The sequence below is a fragment of the Rhinopithecus bieti genome, unplaced genomic scaffold, assembly GCF_001698545.2.
Source record: "Rhinopithecus bieti isolate Rb0 unplaced genomic scaffold, ASM169854v2 scaffold_15283, whole genome shotgun sequence".
NCBI lineage: Eukaryota > Metazoa > Chordata > Mammalia > Primates > Cercopithecidae > Rhinopithecus > Rhinopithecus bieti.
The window spans coordinates 386,422-399,289 of NW_016808172.1; the positions used below are offsets into that span (position 1 = coordinate 386,422).

The following is a 12,868-nucleotide window of genomic DNA, read 5'->3' on the forward strand; positions in this document are numbered from 1 at the left end:
TAGCCAGGATGGTCTCGATCTCCTGACCTCGTGATCCGCCCGTCTCGGCCTCCCAAAGTGCTGGGATTACAGGCTTGAGCCACCGCGCCCAGCCCCGCGTGATGCTTTTCAAGGCCCCAGAATTCACGCTGTACGGACGGCTTGTGCTGTTCTGGGCTGATTGGGAACAAAGTGGATGTCACGGCTGCCTCATGCAGGCTATGTTCATGGGCGTGCTCTGCAGCCTGAGCTGGCGGCGGCCGGCTCTTCCTATTTCCAGAGAGGGAAACTGAGGCTGGGTGGGGCGTGGGTCTCTCCCTAGGTTGGTACGAGCCAGCACCTTCTCCCCTGACTCCTGCCCTCTCTGCTCACCCCAGGAAACCCAAATGGGAGGAGGAGGAGATGGAGGAAGACCTCGGGGAGGATGAGGATGAGGAGGAGGATTACGAGGACGAGGAGGAGGAGGAGGACGAGGAGGGGCTGGGGCCCCCAGGCCCTGCCAACTTGGGCACCACAGCGCTGTTCCCCCGAAAGGCCCAGCCAGCCCAGGCCTTCCGAGGCGATGGCGTTCCCAGGGCGCTGGGGGGCCAGGAGCGGCCGGGGCCTGGCCCTGCCCAGACCGGAGGGGCCCATGTAGCTCCGCAGCTGCAGCCGCCTGACCACGGGGACTGGACGTATGAGGAGCAGTTTAAGCAGGTGAGTGGACGTGTCCCGTGTGGTAGCTCTTCGAAGGCCCTCGTTGCGCGGGGCGTGTGCTGAGCCGGGCGTCGAGTTGAGAGCTGGGGACTCCTGCGGTAGCTTCCTGTGCTTCCCTCCTGGCTGTGGGCTCGACCAGCCGGCTGTTCATTGCTCTGACGTGGGATTTGTGAGGCGTGCCCGCCAGGCAGGAGAAACCTGGGGGGCTTCACGGCCCCTGTATCGGAGGTGATGGGGCAGAGAGGGGAGGCGGGTCTGAGAGGGAGAGGCTGGCGCCAGCCCGAGCTGGGCGTGGGCTGGAGGAACCAGGCATGCGGGCGATGCGGGCAGAGAGGCCGGGGCCTTGGTGACGCGGTGACAAGGCCTCCTCCGTCCCCTGGCATCTGTGGAGAGCCATGGGGGGGTTGCAGGCTGCAGCCGGCAGCCGAGGGGACCTGGGGGTGACTCAGGTGTGACTGCAGGAGATGCAGGAGAAAGGGTCTGTGAGGCTCCGAGTGGATGGTTAAGGCCAGGGCCGGCAGGGGGGTCTCAGGGACCCCAAGCTGAAGGAGGAAGTAGGGGCCGCTCAAGCCTTTCCCTGCAGGCGGCCAGGCCAGAGGAAGTGGCCGGGCGGGGGATGCTTTGAAGTTGGACCGTGCTGGGCCGGGCAGATGGAAACCAGATGGTGGCCAGGCTCACATTCCAGCCCTCGGCCAGCTGGGCTCTGCCCTGACCTCTGGGTGCGGCTGCGGGGAACCACCTCCTCGCCTGGGGCTGGAGGCTGGTCTGGGCTCCCGCAGGGAGGTGGGTGATGGACACGCTGGGACATGCCTGCCTTGGGGCGGCCCCTTCAACCCTGGGCTCCCTGGGCTTCCGGAATCCGCTCCGAGGAGCCTCCTAGGAGGGGCCAAGGCACAGACACCCAGTGGGGCCTCCCGGGGCTCCTGACTCCAGGGGTGCCTGGTAGCTTAAGGGGCGTCTCTAACCCCAGCAACCCTCAGGAGACTTAAGTTTGAACTGCCTGGAAACTCATAAAGAGTAAAGAGCTGAAAGCTGGACACGGTGTGGGAGAATGGCCTGGGCTGCGGCGGGGACTCGGGGAGGGCCGATTCCACCCTGCTCCGGGACTCAGTTTCCCTCTCCTGCAGAAGGGGATACTCCACGGGCCACGCCGCCGCAAGTCCCATTTTGCCAGTGAGAAAACAGAGGCTCAGCGTTGGGACAAGGGGTCTTGTGATCTTTTCTGGGTTTAAGATGGTACAGATGAGCGTGTTGAGAGTGGATTCTCTTTAATTTCATTTGTTTATTCACCCAATATCGCTGTCTACCCGGGACTCAGCCCGCAGCAAGCCCTGGGCTGGGGGGCGGCAGGAGCTGGATAGAGACCTCCATCCCCGCAAGGTTATAGCCAAGCCCAGAGGGAGGGTCAAGGCCCCCCATTCAGTCGGTCCTTCGGGGGTCAGAGGTGGACCTGACCCTGGACACGTGCACCGCCCAGACAGCCGCGGCCTCCAAGGCCCAAAGCCGACGGGGGAGTTTTGGGGTGACCAGCCCAGATCAGGCAGGGACGAGGGGCCAGGCGCCCTGACCCCACAGCCTGCAGCGTGGCCAGAACAAAGGCGGGAGGCAGAAGCCACTGTCCAGCTTGTCTGGGCGATGCCCCGGGTCAGGGTCGAAGGTACCATGCAGGGTTTTCCTGCAGCGGGAAGCCAAGATGGGGAAACTGAGGCCAGAGCAGGGAGGCAGTCACTGTGTCACCAGCAGCCTCAGGTATTCATGGAGCTCCTGCCTCGTGCCTGGCCCCCTGGCCCCCCTGCACCTGCCCCCTGGGTGTACCGGGAACGGACTGCACAGAGGCCCTTAGAGGTAGACTAAAGCTCGGCTTGTGTGTAGGGACCTGGTGCCGCCTCCGGGCTGGGTCTTGTGTGTAGGGACCTGGTGCCGCCTCCGGGCTGGGTCTTGTGTGTAGGGGCTGGGTGCTGCCTCCGGGTCTTGCAGGAGACGGGATTGGGACTCTGAGAAGATGGGGGCCGAGGGAGGGTTGTGGGCAGTGGGGCTTGGGGGAGGCCCCCGCCCTGCAGTCCTGTGATTTTTTTTTTTTCCCCAGAGAAGGGCTCTCGCTGTGTTGCCCCGGTTGGTCTCAAACTCCTGGGCTCAAGTGATCTGCCTAACTCAGCCTCCCAAAGTGCTGGGATTGCAGGCCTGAGCCACTGCGCCTGGCCGGGCCTGGGATCTTACCCTGGACCGTTCGTGGCAGGTCCAGCTGCTGATGCTGCCACCCGCCCAGCTGGCCAGGCACCTGCATTCCCAGTGTCAACAGTGGCCTGGGCCCAACCAGCCCAGTCAGTGTTACCCCCGCACCTCCGCTGGGGCCCCTGTTGACTCTGGCGCCTGCCCCACCCCCTTCCTGGCACGTGGCAGCCCTGGCCCGCCGGCCGGCCGCTTGGCACTGTCTCTGCCTCTTCCTCCCAGGTCCTGGCAGGCCTCGGGGCTAACTTCCGCCTGCAAATCCTCGACAGCTGTGAAATTCTGCTGTCGGCTGCAGGTCTGGTGGGTGGCCAGGCTGCAGGGGGGGCCGGGCGCAGCAGGCTCAGGGCCACGAGTTCTTTCCCTGGACACCTGGAACCTCACTGCCTGGGGCCTGGGGACGTGCAGTTTTGGAGGCCAGCACGTGTCAGGCAGTGATTAGGATCTCAGCCTCTTGATGTCTGACGTAGCCTCCTGGTGGCCTCCCGTCACCCACACAGCAGGCCTGGGTTCTAGAAAGTGGCCACGGTAGGATTTTGTCGGATTATGATTATAATTTTTGAGACAGGGTCTTACTCTGCTACGTAGGCTGGAGTGTAGTGGTGCCGTCCTAACTCCCTGCAGCCTCAATCTCCCAGGGTCAAGCGATCCTCCTGCCTCAGCCTCCTGAGTAGCTGCGAGCACAGACGGGTGCCACCACACTCAGCTAACTTTTGTAGAGATGGGGTCTCACTATGCTGCCCAGGCTGGTCTAGAACTCCTGGGCTCAGGCAATTTGCCCGCCTTGGCCTCCCAAAGTGCTGGGATTACAGGCGTGAGCCACCGCACCCCACCATGGTGGGATTTTATTTATTTATTTATTTTTAAATTTATTTATTTGAGATGGAGTCTCACTCTGTCACCCAGGCTAGAGTGCAGTGACATGATCTTGGCTCACTGCAAGCTCCGCCTCCCGGGTTTACGCCATTCTCCTGCCTCAGCCTCCCGAGTAGCTGGGACTACAGGCGCGCACCACCTCGCCTGGCTAGTTTTTTGTATTTTTTTAGTAGAGACGGGGTTTCAATGTATTAGCCAGGATGGTCTCAATCTCCTGACCTCGTGATCCACCCGTCTCGGCCTCCCAAAGTGCTGGGATTACAGGCTTGAGCCACCGCGCCGGGCCAAAAAACAGCTTTATTGGGCTATGGTTCACATGCCATACAGTTCACTGTTTTAAGTGTAGAGTTCGGGCCCCGCACAGTGGCTCACACCTGTAATCCCTGCACTGTGGGAGGCCAAGCCGGGCGGATCGCCTGAGCCCAGGAGTTCGAGACTAGCCTGGGCAAGGTGACGAAACCCTGTTTTTACAAAAAAAAGAAAAAAAAAATTAGCAGGGCGTGGTGGTGCACACCTGCAGTCCCAGCTACGTGGGACCCTGAGGTGGGAGGATCACCTGAGTCTGGGAGGCGGAGGCTGCGGTGAGCTGTGATTGCAACACTGGACTCCAGCCTGGGTGACAGAGCAAGACCCTGTCTCAAAAAATAAATACAAACAAAGTATAAACTCAGCCGGGCGTGGTGGCGAGTGCCTGTAATCCCAGCTACTCTGGAGGCTGAGACAGAATCGCTTGAACCCAGGAGGCCGAGGTTGCAGTGAGCCGAGATCGTGTCGTTGCACTCCAGCGTGAGTGACAGAGCGAGACTCCCTCTCAAAAAAAAAAAAAACAAGAACAAAGAAAAAAAAAGAAATGGGATCACACACCGCGTGGCCTTCTGTGTCTGGCGTATCTCACTGAGCGTGACGTCCTCAAGGTGCATCAGCACCATGGCCTGGGTTAGAGTCTCCTTCCTTTTCACGGCTGAGTCATACTCCGCTGTGTGGATGTGCCCTATTGTGTCTACCAGTTCAGCTGTCGATGGCCACTTGGTTGGTTTCTGCCTTTTGGGTTTGTAGCGCTGGACAGGTTTTTATGTGGGCGTATGTTTTTGTTACTTTGGGGTGTAGCTGGGTCTGTTGGTGTCTTCATATTAACACATCAGAGGAACTGCTGCACTGTTTAGCAAGCAGCTGCCCACCTTACCTTCCCACCAGTCACAGATGTGGGTTCCAGTTCCTCTACATCCTCACGACTTGTTACTGTCAACTTTTTTTTTTTTTTTGAGACAAGAGTCGTGCTCTGTCACCCAGGCTGGAGTTCCCGAGTAGATGGGATTACAGATGCCCATCACCACGCCCAGCTCATTTTTGTGTTTTTAGTAGAGACAGGGTTTCACCGTGTGGGGCAGGATGGTCTTGAACTCCCAACCTCAGGTGATCCTCACACCTCAGCCTCCCAGAGTGCTGAGATCATAGACGTGAGCCACTGCGCCCGGCCTATGGCCGACATTTTGGTCCTGGCCTTCCTTGTCGGGGTGGCGTGGTTTCTCACTGTGGTTTTGATTTTTATTCAGTGTTGGGATTTCTGCCTCCGCTTTCCATGGTAAAGCTTGCTCCCCATGGAACGTGCAGGTGAGCTCAGAGGCGTAGGAATGGCAGCACTAGCCAGTCTCATGAAGAAAGTCACTGAGTGTTTTAGACAGGTCCTTTCCCAGATCCTCACATGATCCCACAAGGAAGGAGCTGCTGTTGAACCTGTTGTGCAGGTGAGAAACTGAGGCCTGGGAACGATGATACGACCTGTGCACAGTCTCATGAGGGAAGTGTCAGAGCTGGAGTTTGATCCTGGGATGCACCCGCCAGAGAGAACCCAGGAGTGTGTGGGTGGATGGCCCGGGGAGCCTCTGGCGGGATGGTTTTGAGGAAACCCGGCTGCCCCTCGGTTTTTTTTTGTTTTGTTTGGAATGAAGGTGGTTAGGCCAGGGCAGACCTCAATGCTGTCCTCACATCCAGGTCTCTGGGCCTGGCAGCTGGGCGTTTGTGGGCACTGGGGCAGCGACAGCCACCAGCACCTCTTGGGCTCAAGGCCAGACACACCTCGCTGGGCCCAGCCCCAGAGACCACTGGGTCCTCACCACGGTGCCTGCCAGGCAGCTCTCGGGGGGTGAAGCAGGACCCCAGCAGGAAGCGGGCGTCCAGTTCTGGTTTTTTTTGGTCTTTTCAGCTCATTTGGTTTTTTTAATTGTGGAAAATACACATAGATACATTATTTTATCTCTTTTTTTTTTTTTTGAGACAGAGTCTCTCTCTGTGGCCCAGGCTGGAGTGCAGTGGCGCGATCTCTGCTCACTGCAGGCTCCGCCTCCTGGGTTCACGCCATTCTCCTGCCTCAGCCTCTCGAGTAGCTGGGACTACAGGCGCCACCACACCTGGTTTATTTATTTATTTATTTATTTATTTATTTATTTATTTATTTTTAGACGGAGTCTTGCTCTGTCACTGAGGCTGGAGTGCAGTGGCACAATCTCGGCTCACCACAACCTCTGCCTCCTGGGTTCAAGCAATTCTCCTCCCTCAGCCTCCTGCATAACTGAGATTACAGGCGCCCACCACTATGCCCAGCTAATTTTTGTATTTTTAGTAGAGACAGGGTTTCACCATGTTGGCCAGGGTGGTCTCGAACTCCTGACTTTGTGATCTGCCCGCCTCGGCCTCCCAGAGTGCTGGGATGACAGGCGTGAGCCACCGCACCCGGCCTCTCGATACGCTTTTGGTTCCAGAAGTAACACTTGACGCTCTTTTTGCAGAGAGGCAGAAAATGGAACGTTTACAGTGAGCCCCAAGTCCCCCTTGACCTCTGGGGCATGAGCCGCGCGTTCTCCAGGCCTTTCTCTGCCCATGCGCACCCAGGAATGTGACCTGGGAGGTATCTAACGTGATCTTCAGCGGAGGCCGAGAGGGTCCTCCCACCGCTGGCTTTGAGGAGCTGTTTATCGCGGTGCGTTTGCGTTGTAATTGGGATGTTCCGAGATGCCTGGTTCTTTTCAGCTGTGTGGATGTTCCCCTCGTGGCCCTGGACACCGACATATCCATCCACACGCTTCCCGCGGTCATTTCCCTGTTGTAAACAATACCATAATGAACATCTCTGGGGCGTGGGAGGTGCTTGGAGCAGTGTGCTTGGGAGGAGGTAGGGAGCTGGAATTGCCAGGGCTCTGGGAGAAGCGGGCGCACGTTTTCTTCATCCTGTCCCGGAGACCCCCAGGCTGGTGGGACCCAGAGCTGGATGTGAAGGTAGCATTGGGATCTGCCCTGGGCTCACCACCTCCATTGCAGACTGAGATCTCGGAGGGGCCTCTGGGCTTTCCCAAATCCCTCGAGGGGTCAGGTCTGGGCTAGAGGAGATTGAGGGGGAGGCTGCCCAGAGGAAGAGGCACTGGGGCTGGGGCTTTGCAGGATGTGTAAGAGTTCGTTAGTGAGACAGTGATCCTGCCTGTTGGATCGCTGTGGCTGGAGCGTAATGTGTAGGGCCAAGGTGGCCAATTTTTTGGCTTCCCTGGGCTACATCGGAAGAAGAAGAATTGTTTTGGGCCTCACGTAAAATACAGTAACGCTAATGATACCTGATGAGCCAAAACGTTTGCAAAAAAAATCTCATTGCGTGTTAAGAAATTTACACATTTGCATTGGGCTGCGTTTAAAGCCATCCTGGGCCGTGGGGCAGTCAAACTCGGTGTAGCAGGAGCGGTGGGCAGAGCATCAGGGCACCCAGAGCTGGGCTCAGCGGGGAGCCTTGGTAGGGTTTGGAGCTGGGAGAAGGAGGCTGGGAGGACAGAACGGAGGCACCCTTGGTCCAGGCAGGAGTAGAAGAGGCCAATGCTGCAGCTGGGCTTCTGGGGCATAAGAAGGAGAAGGTAGAATTTTCCCAGCCCAGGCGGGTGCTCCAGGCAGATGGTGCAGCTGGGGCCTTTGCCCAGAGGTCAGGCAGCAGGTTCCAAGTGCACAGAGCCAGCGGCTATGTTTGAGACAGAGTGTGTTTGTCGAGAGGGCCCCGAGCCAGGCCCTCGGCTGCCAGCCCTGGTGCCTTTCTGGGCCTCCGGGAGGCCTGGCTGCACGTGAGCTGGGGGGAGGGCCGTCGGGAAGCCCCCCGGCGTCTGGTCCTCCCGCCGGGGCAGCGCCTGCCTCATCAAAGCCGCTGTGGCTGCTGGCGCCGCGCCAGCCCGGGCCCTGGAGGGCGAGGGGAGGGTGCCTGCCCGCCAACCCCTGGCACCATGCCCCAGCCTATGCCCATGCCAGGAGCCTCGCTGACTCAGCCGGAAGAGCCTTATCTGGCCCCTGCACCACCGCCTGGCCACCGGGTCACCGCCGCGGGGTCACCGCCGCCGTGGCCTGGCCCCACGCCCACCGCCGGCGTCCCACCCTGGTCGCTGCTGCCAAGCGCCGGCCACGCCCCATGCTTTCTAATAACACACGCGGCAGCCCGAGGGAGCGGTGCCCGCAGGCAGAGAGTGTCCCCGCGTGGTGCCTGGGCGGGGAATGGGCGTGGCAAACCGCTGTGGCGTGCGTGCGAGTGTGCACGCTGGGGCTGTGGCCGGGCAGCTTGTGGGTCTGGTCTTGTGGCACCCTGCCTGGGAGGGGTCTTGCCCCAGAGACGGCATCTTTGGACCCTCCATGGCCTCTGCCCACCGGGCGCCTGCTGGATTCTGTGGGTCTCATGTGTGGGGCTGTGTGCACCCAGCCAGCGCCACCTCACACGTCCGCCTGCATGTCCCCAGCCAGCACCACGGTGTTTGTTCAGGTCTCTGTGTGCTGAGTGACGTGGCAAACTTCCCACGTCCCTGTTTTGCGTGGACCTGTTGGTGAGTGTGTCCAGGCGCGCGTCTGCCCTGCTGTCCTGTGTGAATGTTCATGTTGGGGTGATGGTCTCTTGTGTAGGCATTTTTTTAACGATAAAGATGGGATCTCGCCATCCTGTTGCCCAGCCTGGTCTCAAACTCCTGGGCTCAAGTGATCCTCCCACCTTGGTCTCTGAAAGTGCTGGGATTACAGGCGTGAGCTGCTGTGTTGGACTGGTCTCCTGTGTTTTGTGTGGATGTGGCTGTGTGTGTGTGTCAGGGGTGGCTGCAAGCGTATGTGTGTGTGCACGCCGAGGCTGGAAAGTGTGCGTCCAAAAGCGTGCCTGCCTGGGCTCCCCGCGTGTGCACAAGTGTGCCTGTGATGGACGACCTTCCTGTGTGCCTGAGCGTCTGGGGGCCTCGTGCTGGCCCCTGAAGCATGAGGTCACGGTGGGGCCTGTTAACCATTAGCCCCCCGGGGCTGCCAGAGAGTGGTGCTGTCTGTCTTGGTCAGCGGTGCGCATCGGCCGCAGGGCACAGATCAGCGCCCGCCCTGCCCGCTGTGGGCTCTGGAGCCAGCTTAGCTGACGGAGCCCTGGTGACCGCCAAGCTATGGACAGGGCCTCTGGGGGTGCACCCCCACCCTCTCTGACCCAGAGGAGCTGCCGGCAGAGCCCTGTCCTCTCTTGCCTCGGTTTCCCTGCTGGACACAAAGGGCTGAAGTCCAGGTCCCTTCGATGCCCCAAATTCTCTGTCAGTCCTGACCAGGGCATGGCATACCAGGGGCTTCACCCACGAGGGACGCTTGACTCAGGGTCCTCTTCACTGGCGTCCGGGAGCCGCTGCGGTGCCGACCTGGTGGGTGGCGCACGGGGGGCGGGTGCGGACCGCCTCTTCTCCGCTCTGCCGACTGCACACAGCCAGAGGACAATTGGGGGTCACAGGGTTAAACGGTGACTAATCTGGCCATTGAAGGCCCCGGCGCCGGGATGTGGCCTTGCCCCTTGGTCAGGGCTGGGCTGGGAGTCCGTGGGCCGAGGCGGGTGGGCAGGGAGTCGGTGGAGGCCGCTGGCCCGCAGGCCCTGGTTCTGGCCAGGCTCAGGAAACGGGCTCCCTGGGGACTCAGGCCCCATGCCCAGAAGCCACACCGGACACATGTCCGATTCCATGCCCAGCAGCCTCCTCTGCCACCCTCGGAGACAGAGAACGTGAGAGCAGATGAGAACCCGCTTTCCAGGAGGAGCCTCGTCCTGGATTGGATGGCGTCCCCCGAAACTCAGGTCCACCCGGAACCTCAGAAAGGAACTGCATTTGGAAATAGGGTCTCTGCAGATGTTGTTAGCTTCAGTGAGGTCCTGTGGCGTCGGGTGGCCCCAAATCCCATGCCGGTCGGTTGTCCTCTAAGGGGGAGGTCACGCCTGTGATCCCTGCGCTTTGGAAGGCCAAGGCAGGAAGATCACTTGAGTCCAGGAGCTTGAGACCAGCCTCAGCAACAGAGCGAGACCCCGTCTCTACACAAATTAGCTGGGTGTGGAGTGCACGCCTGTGGTCCCAGCTACTCAGGAGGCTGAGGTGGGAGGATCACTGGAGCCTAGGAGTTTGAGACTAGCCTGGGCAACATAGTGAGACCCCATCTGTAAAAAGATAATAAAATTAGCTACATGCGGTGGTTTGCTACTGTGGTCCCAGCTACCCAGAAGGCTAAAGCGGGAGAATTGTTTTGAGCCCAGGAGGTCGAGGCTGCAGTGAGCTATAGTGGCACCACGGCACTCCAGCCTGGGCGACAGGGCAGGACCCTGTGTCAAAAAAAGAAAAAAAAAAAAAGGACGGGCATGGTGGCTCAAACCTGTAATCCCAGCGCTTTGGGAGGCCGAGGCGGGCAGATCACCTGTGGTCTGAGGTTTGAGACCAGCCTGGCCAACACGGTGAAACCTTGTCTAAAATACAAAAATTAGCTGGGCCTGGTGGCAGGTGCCTGTAATCCCAGTTACTTGGGAGGCTGAGGCAAGAGAATTGTTTGAACCCGGGAGGCGGAGGCTGCCGTGAGCCGAGATTGCGCCACTGCACTCCAGCCTGGGCGACAGAGCGAGACTCTGTCTCAAAAAAGAAAAAAGAAAAGAGAAATTTAGACACGGACACTTGAGGAGATAACTGTGTGGAGACAGAGGCAGAGGCTGGAGCGATGTGGCCACAAGCCAAGGACACCTGGAGCCCCCAGAAGCTGGGAGAGGAGGGAAGGGCCCTCCCCTGGAGTCCCACTGATACGCTGATCTCAGACTTGTGGAGAGAGGACATCTCTGCTGACGTGGCACCATGCCCTGAGCGAGGTTAGGGCAGAAACACCAGGCTCTGCCTCCCTGGGCGCATGTGTCTGAGCCTGACCGTCTCATGGGCACTTACGGGGCACCTGCTTTATGCCAGCTCACCTGCGTACTGGGGACACAGCCGTGCACGGAGCAGAAGCCCCTGCCCCTGGCGCTGGAGTCCCGACGGCGGGCAGCGTGGTGGAGGGCGGGCCTGTCTCGCCGTTATCTCCCGGGCGTGTCTGCTCCCCGTGTGTCTGGCTGCAGGGGCGCGTCTGGGGTGTGTGTGTGTGTGTGTCTGCGTGGGAGTGGCTGACTGTGTGGCTCACGGAAGCCTGTCTGGGTAGGAGTGTCGGTGGTGGGGTTCCCTCGCGGCCATGGTGTGTGTCTCTCGCGTGGCAGTCCCCGGCCTCAGCCCCGTTGCTCCGGTGCCCCCAAACCTTTACCCATCTCAGGGGCACCACGCTCACTGCTACAAAAGTGGGTCTTCCGGGCACGTGAGTGTCCCCCACCCAGGACCCCTGACCCCGGCCCTGGGAGGGCCCCACTGCCAGCCTGGCTGGACCTCCTTCATAGTCTGGTTTTCGGGGATGGATTTTGAGACAGGGTCTCGTGCTGTGGCCCAGGCTGGAGTGCAGCGGTGCAGTCATAGCTCACTGCAGCCTCCACCTCCCGGGCTCCAGTGATCTTCCCCCTTCAGCCTCCCGAGTAGCTGGGAGCACAGACAGTCACCACCACACCCGGCTAATTTCATTTTATTTCTTGGAGACACGGTCTTGCTGTGCCATTTCTCTGGGAGCGGCTGGGCGTCTCTGCCCCAGCTGGCACCCTGCCCGGCCACCGGCCCCCCCAGTTGGCCACGTGCCCAGCCCTTGGGGGCACTTGGACCTGGTTCTTGGGGAGGAACTAGGCAGATCACCTCTGGTTATTCATTGCTTTAATGCCACCTGGTGGGAGAGAGCCCAGCCACGCCAATGTGCAGCGATCCCAGCTCTGCCCGACCTGGGCCAGCCGCCTGTGACCTCCTCTGGGCCGCAGTTTCCCCGCCCATAAGACAGGGATGGCATCGGAAGGAGTGCAGCTCCTGTGACTTCGTTTTCATCCTTGGCCATTACTGTTCCCCAGGTTTCTCTGACTCCTGTAAGGAGGGGATGGTGTACAGCGTGGGCCCTGCTGCCTGCCCTGGGCGGCCCCAGTCCACCTCCGTCTGCTCCCTGCGGGGTGAGGTGTCCCTGGAGCAGGCACAGCCTTGAGTGACTCCTCCGAGGCTGCTGCCCACGGTAGGGGCAATTCCTTCCTGTCCTTGACCTGGGGTTCTGGCAGAAGCTCCTGCCGGATGTGCCCGAGGGACCCCGGATCCTGAGCCCACCAGGGCGGGCCCTTCCTCTTGACTCCCGGGTGAGAGGTGGGATGCGGCCCCTTCCTTCCTGCAGCCGTCTTTGGGCTCAGACTACAGGTGGGCCCATGTCTCACTGTGGGGACGGCGTCGACGTGGCCGGGCCAGGCATGTTCTGGCCCCTTGGACTGCCCGGCTCCTGCTGCTGGTGCCTGGCTGCATTTCTGTTCAGAGAACCTGGGCTGGGAGTGATGGGACCGCAGTCTCCCACCAGGTGCCTCTTTTCTTCTGGGGCTTTCTGGGACTGTCCAGGTCCAGTCTGCAGAGAACCCCAGGACAGAGTTAATTGCCGAGTGCCCAGCCCTGGACAAAGTACTTGGACCCTGTGGTTCCTTGAAGCCCATTTCTCAGCAGGGAAAAATGAGAGCCACAGAGGCAGGGCCCCGGTGTCCAGGTGGGAGCATGAGGGCGTATTGTGGGTGGGCCGGCCGGTCTGCGGGGCGGGGCCCTGTGTGGGACACCCCAGCGTGGCAGGTTCAGCACTGCCTGGGGGAGAGAACACTGGGTATTTCATTTTATTTTATTTTATTTTATTTTATTTATTTATTTTTGAGACGGAGTCTCACTCTGTCACCCAG

General features: G+C 60.1%; 1 protein-coding gene across 1 annotated transcript in view; it reads left to right on the plus strand.

Annotated features, from left to right (window-relative positions):
* The first annotated feature begins 101 nt into the window (after positions 1-101).
* The window catches only part of ARID3A (AT-rich interaction domain 3A), a 52,578-nt gene continuing 39,811 nt past the window's right edge, over positions 102-12,868 (plus strand). The window contains exons 1-2 of the mRNA XM_017885630.1: positions 102-130; positions 357-675. Coding sequence (XP_017741119.1) covers positions 102-130; positions 357-675 — 348 coding nt within the window. The remainder of the gene's footprint in view (positions 131-356; positions 676-12,868) is intronic.